This window comes from Rhinolophus hipposideros (genome assembly GCF_964194185.1).
Source record: "Rhinolophus hipposideros genome assembly, chromosome: X".
Classification (NCBI taxonomy): domain Eukaryota; kingdom Metazoa; phylum Chordata; class Mammalia; order Chiroptera; family Rhinolophidae; genus Rhinolophus; species Rhinolophus hipposideros.
In genome coordinates this window covers 98,531,683-98,553,006 of record NC_138046.1, presented here as the reverse complement: position 1 = coordinate 98,553,006, position 21,324 = coordinate 98,531,683, and the positions used below count along the sequence as shown (strand labels likewise).

At 39.3% G+C, this 21,324-nt stretch overlaps 1 protein-coding gene and 1 pseudogene across 2 annotated transcripts; one reads left to right on the top strand and one right to left on the bottom strand.

The window, feature by feature from the left end:
- Positions 1-262: 262 nt before the first annotated feature.
- Positions 263-1,549, top strand: LOC308495109 (protein FAM47E-like; the record flags this gene model as incomplete). Its single annotated transcript, XM_081043049.1, has 1 exon — positions 263-1,549. One exon carries the CDS (start codon positions 263-265, stop codon positions 1,547-1,549), a length of 1,287 nt encoding a protein of 428 aa, XP_080899175.1.
- A 10,999-nt stretch (positions 1,550-12,548) lies between these two features.
- On the bottom strand, positions 12,549-15,864 carry LOC308495108 (constitutive coactivator of PPAR-gamma-like protein 1; annotated as a pseudogene). Its single transcript has one exon. The product of its transcript is annotated as a constitutive coactivator of PPAR-gamma-like protein 1 (transcript).
- Positions 15,865-21,324: the final 5,460 nt, after the last annotated feature.

The window sequence follows — 21,324 nt, the reverse complement described above, 5'->3', positions numbered from 1 at the left end:
GTAATAGCCTCAAACTGGTCACTTTGTTCACCCAAAGGCGAGTGGAGTGGATAAATCCCGCTGTGACCCTACAGCAGATAGCACTCTAGCACAAAAAGGAATGCGGCCCATCCTGGGAGACTGCGGTGGGGCTGCGCAGGGCGCTGGCCTTGACCTGCCTCCAGAAAGAATCTGGCCGCACGTGGTAGCGGTCTCCTAGCGACTGGAGAAGCTGGGACAACAAATCGCTGAAGCCGCTTGTCGCCCTGGTACCAGTGGTGCCATGGAGGACAAGAAGTGGCTGTTAAGGCCTCAGCCGCGGCAACCAATGCCCCTGGGCATGAACTATAAGCCCTGGTACCAGGACAAGTTACCTTCCAAGTATTTCGCAAAGCACAAGAACAGGCTTCTGAAGTTCCCCAGCTCCCTGGACGGCCGGCGATGGATATTTGTGAAAGAGGGGCTGGACGACTTCAGGACGGGATGTCCACCTTGCAAGAATCTCATCACTCGCGGCCCTACGGAAGGTTTTCTCCCCATTATTGCTCATAGAATTCCCAAACCTGCCCCCAAAAAGAGTCGGGTCAAGCTGCCCAACAAGGCAGACCTGTTTTCCACACTCTCACCAGCCCAGCAAGCACGGAAGGCATTCGTAGAGGACATCGAAGCCAGCCTGACCAAGCATCCCTTGGCTCACTACCCAAATCTGGAGGAAGTTCTGCCTGCCAACCTCCTATTAAAAGTGCTGAAAGTGCTTGATCCTCACAGGAAGCTAGAGGACACATGGGCCTATTGTCAGGGCACCAAAAAAAGAAGGAAGTCCCCCACAAAGCTCTGTGAAAGACGTCCTACCATAGACTACCTGGACCCTCCCAAGGAAACTCCTCTGTTACCTTCAGACAATTTGCTTCTTGAGGAAAAGGAAAACAAGAAGTTAAGCCCAGTGGATATTCCCCAAAGACCTCGTCTTCGCAAAACAATGCCAAAAGAACTTACTAAATTCTGCAGATGGACTGATACTTTTGGAGATTTGGGCGTTGATGAAGAGTTCATCATGAATTATGTGACATTTGACATTCGTGATGATTACAAACAAACCTATGATACTGGCAAAATAAAGAAAATAAGCCAGGTTCCTTTGGGAATAAAGTACAGCAAAGGGCTGGATAAAATAAAAGAGAGAAAATTCTCCACACAGGAAGAAAACTTGGAGAGGGAAGAGCAGAAACCTCAGGATCTTCATACTCCCCGCCGGGTGAAGATGAGGTATGGAGCATGGTACCTGAAGCCCAAGTTGTGGACAAAGCTAATCAATGACGAACCTTTGATTGACCCCAAAATCTTACTTGAAGCTCAAGGTGCGAACTTGAAACCAGACATTCTTGATGATCTTTATGGAACAATTGCCTTTAAAGATTTCATTGTAAGCAAGGGCTACAGGATGCCGGATGTGCTTGAGAAGGTGTTTATCAGGAAAAAATGGACTTATGATGCCGTTACAACTCCACTACACCGAGTAAAGATAGTCAATTTAAAGGTGGAAGATGAAGACGCACAGGGAGGCAATTAGACAGTTTTCTATTTACTACTTAGCTGACGGCCTCTCTCATTTTACCATCAATCAGAATCCATGATGAGTGTCCCACTGTGTATGGACCACTTTGATTCCACAACATCTGTAATTTAACACCTAATGCTTCTAAACATTTCTAAATAAACTTCTGCTTGGGTTCACCGATCAACTTGTTGCAATCAACTATGTAGTCCCCTTTCTTCACTGAGGTTTCTTAGTGTCTGAATTACTGTTTTGTCCCTTTGAGCGCTCTAATATTTTTTTTCTTTTTTTTAAATTAAAGTTTATTGGGGTGGCAGTGGTTAGTAAAGTTACGTAGGTAGCAGGTGTACAATTCTGTAATACATCATCTGTACATCCCATTGTGCGTTCACCACCCAGAGTCAGTTCTCCTTCCATCACCGTACATTTGATGATTTAAATATTCACAGAGACTATTCCTTCAAGTCCTGGCATCCGCTTTCAATCTCATTACCTCCATCGGTCTTGTCCTCATCTCACCAGACACTGATCCCCACAGTCAGACTCTAGACTTAGTTATTGGCAATGAATACACCAACTTCAAATCTCAATTTCAATTATGGTAGCTTCTGACCCCTGCTTCTTACCTTGTTGACCACCCTTTTTCATATTCCCAAACGTCTAATTCTTCAATTCCAACATGATTTCCAATCCAATGACCATTACTTACCACCCGTTCAGCATGATTCACACCTTACGTTCTCAGTTCCTTTCTTTCCCACCTTAGATTGCAGTGTCCACTAGTATCAGGTCTTTGAGTATACTTTTAACTCCTCCTTTCTCTCTCTCTCGTGTTCTTCTGATAGAACCCCAACCCTGGTTAAATCTTAATCTCTGTCATTCTTATAGCTGTGCCCAAACAATTAAACATGGCTAGAGAAAAGTACATACCACACTGACCTGTTACATATAAGGCATAAATCTTAGATGAGCCTCAGCACCAGCTGGAAGTTCTGTTCCATTTCCATCATCAATATATTCTCCCACTTTCCAAAATGACCATTTTACTTCTGTCATCAATGATCTAACACGCTGTCTCCATTCCTCCCTCTCACAGCGTTGCTTTGTACTTACTGATAAAATTAAAGTAGGTGAGAACCTCCTTTTCCTCCCATCACCAAATCCACCTAGCCAGCTACCTCTGTACCCATATTCTCCATTCCTTCTGAAACAAAGGATGAACTCTTTATTCTCCCGAGGCAAAAACCTTTCAGTTGTGTAGGGGATCTCCACGTTTTGACTAATCAAATATGTGTCCTGTATTTGCCCCCTTATTTTTTTCTTTTTAGGGGGTAATTATGGTTATTAAAAAACAAAAAGCAAAAAAAGGGGATTCTTCATGCGTCCTATTTGGGAGACCACCTCAGGGATACTGTGGATACCTGATCATGGCATTGTACATCAGAAGCTAAACATTAATGAATGCCAACTATAATTTTATATATATAATGTGATGGTTCAGTGTGAGGTCGGAGGGATAGTGGATGGGGGGAGGGGGGTTCACAGTATGAGGGATATAAATGATGAACGTCTAAGTATTACCTTGTTTTGTACACCTGAAACTAATAAATAATTAATAAAAAAAAATAAAATAAATTAAAAAAAAATAAATAAATAAATAAATAAATAAAGAATGAAAAAAAAAAAAAAAAAAAAAAACAAGGGGGTATTTTTGGTTTATCAAAGCCTCTTAGTTTCTGTCAAATCTGCACCAAATGTTATGCAATTGGAATTGGGACTGCCATTTAATAATCTGAACTTTAAATACCATGTATTGTCTGTTTTCATGGGCCCCTTTCTTTTGAAAACCAGCCCCTTGCATGCAAGTAAAACTTCCTTATTTTTCCCAAAAAAAAAAAAAAAAAAAAAAAAAAAAAAAAAAAAGGGGATTCTTAAAACTCAAATCATCTGAAATAATCAAACAAAACAAAATAAAAATTCTCTTGACAGAACTTTTCTCTCCAGCTACCACTCTATATTTTGTTCTACTTTCCAGAAAAATCACCAGAAAAAGTTGTTTATAAGTCAGTTTCCACTTCTTCATCTCACATGTTTTCTTGAATTCATTGCAATCAGGATTTCCTCCTTCCTTGATTTTAAAAGTGCACTAAAGTGTAGTATGTGTCACAGAAATAGCAACACATTAATAGTCAGAAGACACATACTTGAATACCTTCTTTTCCACATTTTGGTTATGTGATCTTGTACTTCAAGGAGCATGTCTCCTCATGTGTGAAATGGAGACCATATCATCAAACTCAAATTTTGGTGAGAATTCAAGGATTACTTTATATAAGTGCCTAATGCCACCAACATCACAGAATTGATATTCAGCATATATTTGTGAAAGAGGGGAGGGAAGGGGTAAAGAAAAAGGGTGCTACAAACGTATAAAAGAAAGAAGCCAAGAAAACTTTTTGATGATGTTTGTGCAGTCTGGTAGCCTTTAACAAAACATCAATCTTAGTTTTTGCTTAGGATTAAAATGTGTATTTGCAAAACAAGAGTCACTAGCAAGGCCTCCTGTTGTTTATTGGTGATGACTTCTTCCACTGAAATGAATTGTCCTTGGAGAAGTTATGTAATTTTCTCCACTGTGGCAATTACCTACATTGGTATTAGTTTTCATATAGACATGAATAGAAGCAAACAGAATTTGGATTTTGTAGCAACAATGATACTTCAAAAAAAAAAATGACCTCAAATCCATAGTTTTTAGGGGAAGGAATTCAGGAGAACCTTAAAAATAATTGTGTTAGTGTAGCTTCTTAAAGTTTTCAAAAGGCCAATCACAATCTTTGTAGTGTTTTGTTGTTGTTGTTTTGAGGTTTAGAATGTAGAGAAACCCAGAAGTATTACTGTATGGATTTTATCACTGAGAAAACTCCAGGTCACTGAATTATCGAAGGTCAAATGTGAGGTCTGAATCAAAGTCTTCTAGTCATGTGTATGATTTCCACACTGACATTCAACAACATCATGGACAGTGAAATATTCACCTTGGAACCTTGGATGCCCAACTAGGACCCAAACTAGGGTAAGAACATATGCACCAGGGCCTCTAATAAAGCAAACACAAGGATATACTTTCATATTCTGGAACCAGTCGTACCCTGCTCTTCCATGTTGCCTGGTATAGCAACCACAGCTTTCTCAGTTGTGAGGCTAAATTCAGCTCTGGAAGGATATAAAAGCCACAAACCAAATGGAATTGGATTCGTGGCCAGTGATACCCACACCATGCTCTCCCGATCTCTTATCATCTACCAGGTGATAAAAATATTGTCCTCTTTTCAATCTATCATTGGAGCAACTAAGGAATCTTTAGTGTGCTTAATAAAAAATATGCCTTTACAAAAGAAAAATATTTAGAGCATTGTTTATTCAACAATTATTTGCATCATGAGGCAGAAATTGAGAGCACATGGAAGAATTTTAAGATGATGAAATAGCCACTCTCATAGTTTTATATTTTACATAATGGGAAATCTGTGTTTTTCTTAATTATTTTCACTGCTGCTTTTTTTGCCCAAGGGCATGGCACTAAACTTCTGGAACCAAATTCCATCCTGGTAAAGAAGGGAAAGTACTCTATCTGAGCCTTTCTAATTTGGGGCAAAAACTTTTTGTATTTTTAATAACCCTGGTGAAACAAACACTCTGTTATTAAACATGGCTAACCAGGTTTACCATCTTCATATTAACACCGTTTTAAGTGAAGATTTGTTTGGGCTGTGAAAATAGGTTGTGGCAAATTTTCCATCTGATGAAATTTCCTCTTGTGATGTGTATGTCCACGTTAGCCTCTACTTGAAGCCAGTCACTCCCCTAAAGTTGATATACATAAAACAGTAATAATCAATTGTAATACAGTATCATATAAGGGATAATAATACCTATGGAGAACTTGGCTCTAGGAACATGAGTTTAACAAAGACAAAGGAAATTATGTTTAATTTCTGAGAGTCTGCATAAAAGAGTATTAAGTGCACAACCTTTGGAGCTTGGCAGAAGTAAGTTCATATTCCAGCACTTTCATGTTCTTATCATGTGGATATAGGCAACTTGCTTCACAGAATCTGTTTCTTCATCTCAAACTTGGAGCAATACCTATTTCACCAGGGTTTCTAAGGAATAGAGGGTTGGATGCTTGTGAAAGTTTTGGTTGTCAATTGATTTTACCTCTTGCTCTTCACTAATTCATAGTGAGGGATATCGTGCAATATCCCTCCTTTAACTTTCCAAAATGTAAAGAAGAAACTTAAGGAAACATCAGGCAAAGTTTGATTAATTTCTCTAATTATAAAATTTAGACCCAATGTATATGACCAAGGAACTACTAGATGGAATTGCAACGTTCTACCAATAAACTTCCCCACCTCCATTCAGTTATATCTTAAATAAAGTTATACTAGACCACATAGAAAATGTTGAAAATGAAAATTGCTTCCAAGCACCATGCAGAAGTACACTGCTTTTCTATGTAGCACAAGTTTTGAGCTCATTGGGAACTGATTGAAACTTATTGAACATCAGAAGGTAAACGATATCAGAAATGTGTCCCTTGCTAATATTTAATGATACATATTTTGTGGCAGTGGCCTGGGAGTTAAACTTAACCACAATCTTATGCCATTGTAATCTAAAAAGTAACCACTTACTTTCCCATTTTCAAACTCTTTTTGGCAGTGGTGAGTAAGGAAAATGAAAACATGTCATGAATATCGTAATTTATACAGTATTTATCCATTATTGAGTGCCATCAGAATATAGAACATAAATCACTCCTGAAGGCATTTGTGATCTAAATATATACATAAACATGTCTGTTCTATAGCATCGGAGAGGAACAATGCAAAATGACTTCTTTCAACACCCAAACTGATTCTTAGCCAGAGAAAATAAAGGGTTGGATCATTTAATACAATGAAAATAGCTGCATTTCTATTAGCTTTCAGGAGCCAGTTCCCATATACAGATGGCAGTTGAACAGTTCCTTATGATGACACAATTGCTAACCAAAAGCAGCAGTGATAGGTTTCATTTCTCAATGAACACTTAGAGAAGGAGACCTAATTCTCACATAATTAACAAATTTTATACAAGAAGGTCAGAGTGAATATTACTGCAGGCATCTGGCGGGAGGGGGTAAGGATGGGATGGTAGCAGGGCAACTGCTCAAACACCAGAGGAAAAAATTTAGTAGAATTATTTATTGATCCCTAAATTCATGATTTAGATTTGTTCCCTTGTGGGATCCTGCTTGCAAAATACTCAAATACTTGTTTAAAAAGAACCATTCTGTGCCCTTAATCTCCAATCCTTTTTCTAGTGAACAGTTGACAGCTACATGTGATTCTCATACCTTATCAGCCAGACTTTTTTTTTGTATTGTGTAGTTTCTTCACAATTTATTTCTAAATATGTAAATATGACCAGAGATGGAATGCAAATGCTAACTGTAATATCAATGACCACTAAAGGAAATTCAATTGTACATTTTAAAATCCATTTTTCAGTTTTATTGAGGTACATTTAATCAAGAAAATGTATAAATGTAAGACATACAACATGATGATTTTATATACATACACATTATGAAATGATTGCCACAGTAAAGTTAGTTAACACGTCCATCACCTCACATAATCACTTCGTGTGTGTGTGTGTGTGTGTGGTGAGAACATTTTAGATCTGTTATCTTAGCTAATTTCAAGTGTATAATATGGTGGTGTTAACCATAGTCACCAAACTATCCATCAGATTTCCAAACGTATTCATCTTATAACTGAAAATTTGTGTCCTTTGACCAATATCTCCCCATTTATTCAACCCCCCCTCCCCCCACCAACTGACCACCACTGTTCTATTCTTTTTCTATGAGTTTGACATAGTGAGATGTACAGGATTTGTCTTTCTCTGACTTTTTTCACTTAGCATAATGCCCTCAAGGTTTATCCACATTGACACAAATGGCAGGATTTTCATCATTTTTATGGGTGAATAATACTCCATTTTATACATATGACACCTTCATCCATTCATGTGTTGACAGACACTTGGGTTGTTTACATGTCTTGGTTATTGTAAATAATGCTGCAATGAACATGGGAGTACAGATTATCTCTGAAATAATGATTTTGTTTCCTTCAGATTTAAATGTATTGCTATTAATATCAATGTTGATATAAATATGTGCATCTAAATATACAGATAGTTATGTACATTTGTGCGTATATATGTACATATAAATATATATAATATAGCAAAAGTGGGAATGCTGGATCATATGATAGTTCTGTTTTTAATTTTTTGAGGAACCTCCATACTGTTTTCCATAGTAGCTGCACCAATTTACATTCCAACCAAGAGTGCACCTCATCAGTCCTCATCAGCACCTGCTATCCTTGTTGACTTCCTTTACGATTTGACGACTTTTGTGATGGTATGCTTTGATTCCTTCCTTTAATTTTTTTGTTTATCCTCTAAAGGTTTTTCCTTTGTGGTTACCATGAGGCTTACATGAAATGTCTTATAATTATAATATCCCATTTTAAGCTGAAAACAGCTTAATTCTGATAGCATACAAAAACTCTGTATTTTTACTTCTCCCCTCTCATACTTTCAGTAATAGATGATGCAATTTACATCTTTTTCATATTGTTTATCTAATAACAAATTATTCTAATTATAGTTATTTTAATACCTTTGTTTTTTGTCTTTTATACTACAGTTGAAAATGGTTTATATACCACTACTACAATATTAGAAATCTAACTTTATATATTTACTTTTACCAGTGACTTTTTATATTCATGTGTTTTTACGTTGTTAATGAAAATCTTTTACTTCAGCTTAAGGAACTCTCTTTAGCATTTCTTGTAAGGCAGGCCTAGTGATGATGAACTTCCTCAGCTTTTGTTTGTTTGGGAAATTCTTTATCTTTCATGAATTTCTAAAGGACAACTTTGCCAGGTATAGTATTTGTGGTTGGCAGATTTTTCCCCAGTATTTTGATTGTATTGTCCTACTTTCCTCTGGACTGCCAAGTTTGTGCTGAGAAATCTGCTCATAGTTTTATGGGGGGGGAGGGGGAGGTGCATACTTTTATGTGACAAATCTGTTTTCTCTTGCTACTTTCAAAATTCTCTCTTTGTCCTTGACTTTTGACATTTTAATGTGTTTTAGTGTAGGCCTTTTGGGATTATTCTGAATTGTTTGACAGACAGTTCACAGTCTATATTTCATTAGGTTCAGGTATTAGACTTTTGTTAGTTTCCTTCATTGGTGTAATTTTTAAGTAATTTTTTATTTTTCAATTATAGTTCACATAAAATATTATATTAGTTTCAGGTGTACAACATAGTAATTAGCCATTTATATAAATTACAAGGGGATCATCCCAATAAATATAGTACCCATCTGACAACACACATATTTATTACAATATTATTGACTATATTCCTTATGCTATACCCTACATCCCCATGACTACTGGGTAACAACCAATTTGTACGTCTTAATCCCTTCACCTTTTTAAACCCCCCCCCACAACCCTCCTCCCAGGTGGCAACCATCAAAATGTTCTCTGTATCTATGAGTTTGTTTCTGTTTTGTTTGTTTGTTTTGTTCTTTAGATTCCACATATAAGCGAAATCACGTTGAATCTGCCTTTCTCTGTCTGACATATTTCACTTAGTGCAATACCCTCCAGGTCTATCCATGCCACAGCACATGGTAAGAACACATTCCCTTCCCTGGCCAAGCAATATTCCATTGTATATATATATATACCACCTACTCTATATTGATTCATCCATCAGCAGACACCCAGGCTGCCTCCACATCTTGGCCATTGTAAACAATGCTGCAATGAGCATATGGATGCACATGGCCCCTCAGAGGAGCATTTTGCGTTTTCTTGGATAAATACCCAGAAGTGAGATTACTGGGTCCTTCTTTGTCTCTTGTTACAGCCTTTGTTTTAAAGTCTATTTTTCTGGTATAAATATTGCTACCCCAGCTTTTTTGCATGTTTGTTTCCATTTTCATGAAATATCTTTTTTCCCATCCCTTCACTTTCAGTGTGTGTGTGTCTTTCAATCTGAAGTGAATCTCTTGTAGGCAGCATATGTAAGGTCTTGTTTTCTTATCCATTCAACTAATTTATCTTTTGATTGAAGCAGTTATGCATTTACATTTAAAGTAATCGTTGATAGATATGTAGTTATTGCCATTTTAGAAATTTATCTGTCTATCTATCTATCTATCTATCTATCTATCTATCTATCTATCTATCTAATCTACCTACCTACCTACCTACCTATCTTCAAGAAGTCCCCCTAAGAATCCTTGTAATACTGGTTTGGTGGTGATCAACTGCTTTAGTTTTTTTCTTGTCTGGGAAGCTCTTTATCTGTCCTTTGATTCTAAATGATAGCTTTGTTGTGTAAAGTAATCTTAGGTATAGATCCTTGCTTTTCATCACTTTGAATATTTTCTGCCAATCCCTTCTGGCCTGCAAAGTTCCTGTTGAGAAATCAGCTGAAAGTCTTATGGGAACTCTTGTGTAGGTAACTAACTGATTTTCTCTTGCTGCTTTTAAGATTCTCGCTTTGTCTTTAACCTTTTGCATTTTAATTATGATGTGTGTTGGTGTGGGCCTGTTTGGGTTCATCTTTTTTGGGATTCTGCACTTTCTGGGCTTGTATGTTTATTTCCTTCACCAGGTTAGGAAAGTTTTCTGTCATTATTTCTTCAAAAAGGTTTTCAATTCCTTGCTCTCTTCTCTTTTTGGTACCCCAATAATGTGAATGTTGGTACACTTGATGTTGTCCCAGAGGCCCCTTACACTATACTCAATTTTTTAAATTCTTTTTTCTTTTTGCTGTTCTGATTGGGTGTTTTGTTACTTTATCTTCTAAATGGCAGATTCAATCCTCTGCTTCATATAATCAACTACTGATTCACTCTAATGTATTCTTTATTTCTGTTTTGTATTCTTCATTTCTGACTGGTTCATTTTTATTCTGTCTACCTTTATTTTTATGGTTCCAGTCTATCTGTTGAAGTTCTCCCTGAGATCATTGAGTGTCCTTATAACCAGTGTTTTGAATTCTGCATCTGGTAGACTGCTTGTTCTGCTTTGTTCTGTTCTTTTATTTGGGCCATGTGTCTCTGTCTCCCTATTTTGGCTGCCTCCCTGTATTTGTTTCAATGTATTTGGTAGAGTTTTATTTTTGTTGTTGTTGTTGTTTATTTTTTAAGATCAAAGGGATTTCTTTTGTTTTTCAAGGAATTTCATATTTTGCTAATATGAAGGCATAAAACAGCAAAAAATAATGATAATGTATATAGCAATGAATATGCCAGGGTAATGTTGATATTCAAAACAGCTAGATAATTGGGGATGGTTATAATAAATGCAGCAAAGCTCAGTAATCACAAAATTTTAAGGTTAGAGCAAGATCAGTCAATAACTAAACAGAGTTAACATCTTTTATAGAACTATTACTGATTATTAGCATTATTGTTTTGCAAATGGGCACATACTTGTAAAGATGGAAGAAAGGACAATAACATAAATAATATTAATGCACACTTTAAAAATTATGAGCTATGAAGAAGTTTAGCTCCAGTAGCAGCACTAATGGTCTACGTCGAGTTCTAAATCACATAGTTCATTGATCAAAAATGCATGGTTAAGTCATGAAAATTTCTGAACTCATTGTGTTGATTTTGAAATTTCATTTGCATTTTCTATGATTTCAACTTTATCTCCAGTTAACTTGCTTGTGAAATATGTATGATATACTGTAATTTAAAATCAGCAGAAACACAATATCACTGTACAGTTTTTTAGTTTTGATAGTTGCACTTTTTCTTTTAACACAAAAGAACCACATTAACAGTAACAAAATTTAAGTAAGAAAGAAAAGCTGTGGTTGTGCCTTATTTCTTTCATAATCATAAAATCAAAGTCTTAAAGCTTTCTTGTGAATAGTAATACAAAATCAAAAATAATGGCATACATATTGTGCCAAATGCTAAAATGATATTTAAGCTATATACGAGGTCACGAACTCATCCTAGAAAAAGTGCTACGTACCTCATTGCTGAATATCACTATGGTCACCTTTGCAGTATTCCCCTTAGGAGGCTATGCACTGATGCCAGTGCCTAGTCCACCCTTCAAAGCAATTTTGGAACTCTTTTCCTGGAATGGCCATCAGAGCTGTCGTCGTATTACCCTTGATGTCCTGAATGTCATCCAAATGTCTTCCTTTCAATATTTCCTTTATCTTGAGATAAAGAAAGAAGTCAGTGGGGGCCAGATCAGGTGAGTAGGGAGGGTGTTCTAATACAGTTATTTGTTTACTGGCTAAAAACTCCCTTACAGACAGTGCCGTGTGAGCTGGTGTGTTGTCGTGATGCAAGAGCCATGAATCATTGGTGAAAAGTTTTAAGTTTTTCATGCAGCCTTTTCAGCACTTCCAAATAGTAAACTTGGTTAACTGTTTGTCCAGTTGGTACAAATTCATAATAAATAACCCCTCTGATATCAAAAAAGGTTAGGAACATCGTTGCAACAAGTTTGCAAACTTAATTGTCTGGCCTCTTATACTTGAAGACTGCCAAAATTTGTTTCGTTTTTGTTTGTTTTGTTTTTATAGTTCAAGAAACAGAACTATAGGCTTTTGTTATAACCAGTTTAAATTTTGTGTGTACTTTATTTTAAGTGTGGGAGTCAAATGCTCTTCATTTTCTTTCTTTTTTTTAATTGTAGCATTTTGGTTAAAAGTAAAAATGTGTTGTTTAAATCTCTCATATCCAAGAGGGATCCAAATTTCCTAAGTCCTCATTTTTCTCTTACAGAAAGAAAAAAAAAGATGTACATAACTGTAGGCTCTCTTTTACTTCAGATATTCCTAAATCCTTACCCTTTGGCATCCTTCACCCTCTCTAAAAAATAAGTTTATTTTTCCTGCTTTAAGACAGCTGCCTTAGGCATCAGTTCCACGACAAGCACTGCCCTTGCTTTGAGCATTTGAGGATTTGTATTGCACATCTTACAATCATTGGTCAAGGTACTTTTGGAGTGGCTGAGGGCCCTGGTGTTGCCTGCACTCCCGTTCATCTGGGACAGTGGTTTCTCCTCAGCCACTGCTCTGTTTTCAGCCAGGCAATCATCTAAAGACACGGCAGAGGACTTGGATTTCCCAGATCTTGACTTCAGTTCTTTGGCCACTTCTGCTGAAGCAGCATAAGGAGGTTTGCCCTGGTGTTTGTAACCTCTGCCATAGCACCTTCCACCTCTTCCAAATATTCTTATCACTGAGGTGGATATAACCCTTCTTGAATACACTCTTGCTGGTCCTCTGACAAAAACACCTATAGGGGGAAAGGCCCATGGCCTCTGCAGCCCCATCTGCTCAGAGCCCAGTGGCCAGCCATCATGCTAGCTATTTCTAGCTTCCTGAGAAGGTATGGGTTGGATTCCACCCTGCAACTTGCTAGTCCTGCTGCCATCAGAGCCTGAGAAGGCTCCACTGTGTCCTGATGCCATTGCCACGTGGAAGGCACAGCAAGCACCTCTTGCTACAGTTTCCCCAGAAGGGCCTCCAAAGCCAAAGAAGCCAAAGACTCCTGCAAAGCCTTGCCTTTGGCCCTGAGCTGCGGGGGGGGGGGGGGGCGGGGGGGGTAGGTGGGTAGGGACAGGCGTGAAGTGCCTTGGGTACACAGAGGTGGGACAGAAAGGCAGCACCAAGGATGTCAGGAAGGTGAGCAAGATGCTCTGCCGGAAGAAATTCAGCCCTCCCAGGATGCTGTGCTGCATCTTTTGTACCTTGGCAGCTGGCTCAGCCTGACCATCCCAGAAGTCAATGAGTTGGGTCTTTTCCCAGCTTGCTTTTAGGAGTTTCGACTGGAAATGCTTCCCTCAAAATACATCCAAGGACGGCAGTGTTCCCAGGGCACAGGCTGGCCACACACATCATTTGCAAACAGGGCTATGTCCATGCCACTCGTGATGAGAGCTGACAGCTGAATGCCTCAAAGGTCGAGATTCTCAATCTCGAGCTCTTGCAGCGGATCTGGGCCGTAGAGTTTGGGAGACAGTGCCTGAGCCAGTAGCCATGCTCTGGGCCACTGCACCATATACCTTAGGATAGAGCACAGCACCATGAGATGAGTGGGCACACTGGCCAGGTTAAGCATGGCTGGGGTGTCTGACCTCTATCAGGTCAGGAAGGCCCTTGTCTTGCAGTTCTTGTCCTCAACTGCCCTCCCCAGCCAGAGCCTCTTCAGGTTGGGGTAGGTCAACTCCCTGAAGGCAGGCGCTTCCAACAGTTCCAGGATTGGCAGAGATTTCCTTTTGTAAGCTTCCAACTCCTTAATGATCACTGGTGAAAATTCTGGTGGAAGTCTGTTCTTTCTAAAAGCAAGTCTCTCAGATTTCATCGTGCTTTCTGCCAAGCTAACCAGGGGACTCTGTAAACATACTGATGAATTGGCATATGGAACAGGGCAGCGGGAGGCTGCTTTTTGCTGGCTTCATCTTCAATAGAAACAGCAATTTTGATTTTACCGTGGACGTGGAAGATGTATGGATACATTAGCCCTTCCTGTGCCAGTGCTTGGCCACTCTCAACACCTCGGGTGTGACGTGGGAAAGGGTGGGGTGGTGAGGTCCATGTAGTTCTTGTTAGGCATGGCCAGAAGGCATGGGATTGGCTGGCCAGTGCCAATCTGGCACCCCTTTCCTTCAGTGAGCTGGCTGCCTGGCGAGGCAGCAGACGAACCTTCTGCCTTTGTTTGCTCTCCTGGATCTCCCCGGGCTTGACGCTCTCAGTGGCTTCCTGTCTTCTCCCAGCCAATTGTGTTCCCACTGATAGGATTTGCAGTGCTTCCATTGCCTTCACCACTGTCTGAAGACGACGATGTAGAAGAACCAGGAAAGTATGCCAAGTTCACGTGATTGGGGCTGCCGCTGGGAACTGGGTTGATCCAGGAGGACTGTTCATACAATGAAGTATGTTTTCCTTCCTGAGGAATATTACTGCAGTTTTTCTGCTCACTCAGATTATTTTCACTTGTTTCCAAAGTGAGAGCCTGCACGCCAAGCTGTACGAGGGTGGACCCTGACCTGCAGTGCCTGGGCTGGGGCCCTGTGGAGCCAGGGGCTGGGCTTGCAGAGAAGTTTATGGAGTGTTGATCTTCTGGGATGGGGAATATGTGACACTGTCCCAGCCATTTCAAATGGATTTGGTCTGGCTAAGTAGTGTGAGGGGTGAAATGCCACAAGCTTACTAGTCGCTGAAAAATATTCAATACAATTGAGTAACTTTCTCATCTGTTCTGGAGTGAGAATGTTGGAAAACATCTTTAGCTATAGCATCCAAGTCTGAGGTATTCTGGATGTTGCGATGTACTCAACCAGAGCTTTGATCACCACGTCCGATGGAGGCAAGACCAGCTGGTGGCCCTAGACCATATGTGAGGCTAGTGGGTGTTCTGGACCAAGTAAACTCCAATGAAAGGAAGCCAGGTCTTCCACAGGTAGAATGTCATTTCCTAACAGCGGCAAAGATAGGGAAGCGGTCTGGGGTCAGGTCCAGCTGCTTGGCCACTTCGTGTGTCAGGTATTGGCTCATGGTGAGATTTTCCCTGTTACAGCTCAGTGTTAGGGCATGGGCACTGAAATAGTAGTGGATGTCGCACAGTGCATAATCAGAGTCATGCACAACCAAGCCATGAAAGCTGTTTTCTCTGCAGAAATCAATCACTTCTTGATGATGGTCTTTGATGTTCAGCACAACCTTGATGTAGAAGTGGATGAAAGCCAGGTGTATATAGTGCGCTATGCAGCCAAGCAGGTGGTGGGAACCAGACCTTGGGAGGCGGGGTGCCATTGTTCTGAGTATGGCTGACAATCTGCTACGCAGCCTGGCACTCATTGCACTGCTGCTTGACCCACTCATGTAGCCACGCCTTCTCCAGCATGCCTTTGAAGACGATGAAGATCTCGAGGCTGTGGACGAAGCAGACCTTGGCCAGCACGGCCAGGTAGCCGAACATGAGGTTCCACTGGCGGCTCCCCAAGTCAGTGTAGAAGCCACCGTAGAGGCAGTGCAGGCAGATGTCAGGGTCCATCAGCAGGCACAATAGTGTGTGTGAGGGACTTCTGCTGCTGCAGCCCACCAGGCTGTCCCCCGCCAGCTTCTGCAGTTCCACCACCACCATGGCGCTCGGACAGTACTCTCAATGTAGTTCCAGAAGCCCTGCATGCCCATGGCGGTGGCGGCAGTCCTCATGGGACCTCTGGCCCAGGGGCGGCAGGCTCTAGGGTGTCCAGGGCAGGCCTTAGCACACTCAGACAGCACCCGCCACGTGCTGCCACCTCCCAGGGCCATGATGTGGAGGGACCTGCGCCATGCGCCGCTCCAGGCCCAGGCTAGGCAGAAGTGACCTCATTTAATCTTGATGACAAATGTATGCCCTAATTTAGTAGACGCCCCCCAAAAAAGCTTTACATAGTTTATATGAGTTGCTCAAGACCACAGAGAAGGAACACAAATACTTTGTGCAGCAAAAACATAAGACTATGAAACGAAGAAAAGGAAATGGGAAGTGTAATTCATCTTAACCACTGAGGATAACCCAATGAAGAACAAGTTATAGCCTATAAACATACAAAATGATTCAAAGTCTACACCAGCATGGGACCAATGTTTCATCGTCAGTTACAAAGTGCATGCCTAGCACCATGTCTTCCTAGCACAATAGCACATCCTCAGAGGATAGTTGCTAAATTTAATTCAATTGATTGTCAGATTGCAATTACATAAACTTCCTGGTTGAGTGTTTCCATAACTCATTTAGCTTTCATCACAGTATTGCTAAAGAAGGTGCCAAGTACTTGCTAGGTTACATAGGAAGCCCCCTCTTCTAAAGTTCACAGCAAAGCCTAGGAAATTTTATAATTTCTAAACTACAGATAAAGTTTTCTAATTAGAGAGGACTTGGAAAATGTATTTCCCAACACAGTTCATACAGTGGTCCTTTCACTCTCCTAAATCAGCTCTAAAGTAAGCCACTTTCTGAATTATATAAAAGCTTCTAGAGGCTGACGGTTATTTGCACTCTGGTCGCTGTCCAGTCTGTCCATGAGTATCTACAAAGAGATACTCATGAAATTAGGGATGCTGACAATATAAATGGCTCAAATATAGGTGGTAGAAATATTCCTAAACTATCAGGCAAAATTCCTTTTTTCCTGGTTTTTAATCTTTCTTATTAAAGAATTTTAAGTCAACAACCAAAAAATGCAGAAAAAACAGAGGAGGAATTATTGTATTGTCAAAATTTGTGACTGGCATTCTCTTAATATCCCCCTTCAGCCCTGTCTCACTGTGGGGACTTTTCCACTCCAGCATTATTTCAGCAACACACAGTAGAGAATGGCCCAGTATTTATTGTGAGGCTGCAACCCCTTCTGTTTCTGATCTGTCTTTTGGGTCCCCCCCCCAGTTCTGAGTAGGTACTCACTCTGCTGTTCTGCTTGGCCATGAATTCCTTTTATCTTTCCAATTACCCTTATCCTGGCTGACACACCAGCTCTTTCTTCCGGTGAATTTCTCCAGCTTGAGGTGGCCTAGCTATCGTTCTGAGACTCAGCTGTTCATTCCCATCTAATAGGCATGAGTAGGTTTCTTTGATCCCTATGCCCTCCTTTGGTAACCTCAGCAGCTGGAGCATGAAGTCTGGGGTTACAGACCAGTCTTCAGCCCCAGTGCCCCCTCACTGGAGCAATGGACAGAGTGAAAGTACCAACTCAAGCATCAAAGGAATTAAATAACAATAGAGGCAGGATTTTTAAATTTACTTTTATTTATTTACTTTTATTGGAGAATATTGGGGGACAGTGTGTTTCTCCAGGGCCCATCAGCTCCAAGTAGTTGTCCTTCAATTTAGTTGTGGAGGGCGCAGCTCACTGGCCCATGTGGAAATCGAACCAGCAACCCTGTTTTTCAGAGCTAGCACTCTAACCAACTGAGCCATCCAGCGTCCCAGGATTTTTTTTTAATGGGTTAAATTATTATCTTCAATGACTGAATGCACATCATTGTTGTTTTAAAAATGGATTTAATGATTTTAAAATGTCATTGTGCTGAATTATCTAGATGTTATAGAGAAGAAAGAATCTAGGTTAGAGTCAAACAAACTGATGCTTGTATAAGATCCCTTTAATAGAAGGCTTCCTTCTGCTGGTCCACTGTCTGTCCCTACTACCTAAATGACAAGGGTGCAGTGAGGCAGCTATGATCTGTAACAGCCCAATGAGAACTCAATGATGCTCTAAGAGAAGAAATGGTCCAGTACCTGGCACGTGTTTTCCCTCTTCCTTAGTGAGTCATATGTAGTCGTACTTCAAAAACATAAGAAGTAGATCACACTAGTTTTTTTCCATGTTATTCTTTTGTTTTCAATCAACCCATTAACCAATTCCATTGTAGGTAGATTATGTCTATTCATAAATATAAATTCTAGATTTTCAAAGTCTGCACCACTATCCACAATAGCCAAGTTATGGAAACAACTCAGATGTCCATTGACAGATGAATGAAAAAAGAAAAGGTGTATACATACAGTGTATTCTTTGGCCTTAGAAAAGAAGGAAATTCTGTCATTTGTGACAACATGATTGAACCTGCAGGACATTATGCTAAGTGAAATAAGCCAGTTCACAGAAGGACAAATATTGCATGATTCCACTTATACTCGCATGAGGTATCTGAAATAGTTAAACTCATAGAAGCAGATAATAGAATAGTGGTTATGAAGGGCCAAGGGAGAGGGAAATGAGTAATTGTTCAATTGGTATAAAGTTTCACTTATGCAAGATGAATTAGTTCTAGACATATGCTGTACAGTATGCCTGTAGTCAACAATACTGTATTATGCAATTAAAAATTTAAGAGGGCAGATCTACTGTTGGTGGGATTGCAGATTAGTGCAGCCACTATGGAAAACAGTATGGAGGTATCTCAGGAATCTGAAAATGGAACTACCCTATGATCCAGTAATTCCACTCCTAGGCATCTACCCGGAGAAATCCAAAACTCCAATTCAAAAATCTATATGCACTCCTATGTTTATTGCAGCACTTTACACAATAGCCAAGATATGGAAACAACCGAAATGCCCATCGGTAGATGACTGGATTAAGAAGCTGTGGTACATTTATACAATGGAGTATTACGCAGCCATAAAGAAGAAAGAAATCTTATCATTTGCAGCAACATGGATGGATCTAGAGAACATTATGTTAAGTGAAATAAGTCAGAAAGAGAAAGACAAGTACCATATGATCTCACTTATATGTGGAATCTAAAGAAAAGACTATGTGAATGAACTAATCAGAAACAGTTTTGGGGACACAAAGAAAAATCCGAGAGTTGTTAGATGGGTGTGGGGGGGGGGGTTGGGGATAAGGGGAAAGGTGAAGGGATTTGGAAGCAGCTGGTAACCACAAGATGGCCTCAGGGTTTTTTTTGAAAATTAATTTGGGGAAGGTATTCAATAATGTTGTAAAGATTTTGTTGGGTATCCGATGGACATGCGTCCTATTTGGGAGACCACCTCAGGGATACTGTGGATACCTGATCATGGCATTGTACACCAGAAGCTAAACATTAATGAATGCCAACTATAATTTTATATATATAATGCGATGGTTCAGTGTGAGGTCGGAGGGATAGTGGATGGGGGGAGGGGGGTTCACAGTGTGAGGGATATAAATGATGAACGTCTAAGTATTACCTTGTCTTGTACACCTGAAACTAATAAATAAATAAATAAATAAATAAATAAATAAATAAATAAATAAAAAGAGGGCAGATCTTATGTTAAGTATTCTTAGCACCGAGAGAGAGAGAGAGAGAGAGAGAGAGAGAGAGAGAGAGAGAGAGAGAGAGAGAGAGAAAAGGAAGTTTGTGATGAATATGTCTATTACCTCGATTGTGGTGGTGGTTTCAGAGATGCTTGCATATGTTCAAACTCATCAAATTGTACACATTAAATATGTTCAGATTTTTCTATATCAATTATACCTCAATAATACTATTTAGAAAATTGAGCTCAGTGAAATTCGAAATTTTTTTTAGCTTTCTGTTCATGTGGGAAATTTATACCTTTCTGGCAGACAACTTGAAATATAGAGTTAGCTAAGCATATGTGAGAAAACATTTGAGTGTCGGCGTAGAGGTTGTGAATATTTTTACTGACTTTTCACATTTTTTTCCTCTTCCATATTTTTTCATAGGAAAAATCAGGGGGAAAAAACTTTCCATTCTGGAAAAGCATGACATTGTTGCCACATGTTGAACAATTAAAAGTTATGTTTCATCTCAAAAAATATGTTTGAAACATGAATAACGGTGGGAAGGGAGTTGGAAAGGTTAATGCAAACAAAAGGAATGATGCAAGGGTATCCTGAGCTAAGCTTCCTTTATCATTTTGTTCATATTAAATTTAAGGGATAAGAAGCCAGCTTTTTGTCTAGAATTCCCCTACATTTACACTATTGGATATGTTTTAAAACTAGGTGAAATTCGTGGGGTGAATTATCATTGCAAAGCCTGAATTTTTCACTCCTATCTATGCCGAAATTCTGCACAGAACCCACTTTACTAAAAACTGTGGCATGCCAATAGTTCCCCCTTTTGATGGCTGTGTAGTATTCCATTGTGTGTGTGTATGGGTGTATACCACATCTTCTTTATGAAATCCTGCCATTTGAGACAACATGGATGGATCTTGAGGGTATTATGCAAAGTGAAGTAAGTCAGACGGAAGAGGACAAAAACCACATGATTTCAGTCATGTGGAATATAAAACAAAAAAGAAATGAACAAAACTAATAGATATAGACAACAGATTGATGATGACCCGAGGGAGGGGGAGGGGCAGGGTGAAATGGGTAAAGGGGGTCAAATATATGGCGACAGATGTAAACTAGACTTTTGGTGGTGAGCACAGTAGTGTATACAGATATAGAATTATAATGCTGTATACCTGAAACTTACGTAATGTTATTAACCAATGTTACCTCAATAAAAAATAAATAAATTAAAACAAAAAAACTTTGGCATGCCAGCAATGAAACATTAAAAAAAGAAGCAAACTCTGTTGCAGAAATCAGCTATGTAATAATCACTAACAGTTTTGTCTGAAATATGACAATATGAACACCCTGCATTTTGAGTGATCACATCCATATTAGGAGGAAAAATGAGCAAGCCCCTTTATTTAAGACCCAAACCCATTTCCTGAGGGGCATATATATTAAATAATATTAGGACATAAAAATGAAACCAATCTGGCTCCTTTTTATTTTGTGCTAGCGGAAAATAAATGGTAAGAGCCAAAAAGAAATCATTGGAAGCTGTTGAAATATCAGTGTCTGCAAGTAGGGAGTGTATTGTGCTTGACATTTTTCTTTAACTGAATGTTTGCTTATTTATTTATTTATTTATTTATTTATTTATTTATTTATTTATTTTTCAATTACAGTTGACATTGAATATTATTTTATATTAGTTTCAGGTGTACAGCATAGCGCTTAGATATCTATATAATTTACAAAGTGATCGGTGATTAGTCTAGTACCCACCTGGCATTATACATAATTATACATATTATAATTATAATATTGACTATATGCTCCATGCTGTACTTTGCATCCCCTTGAC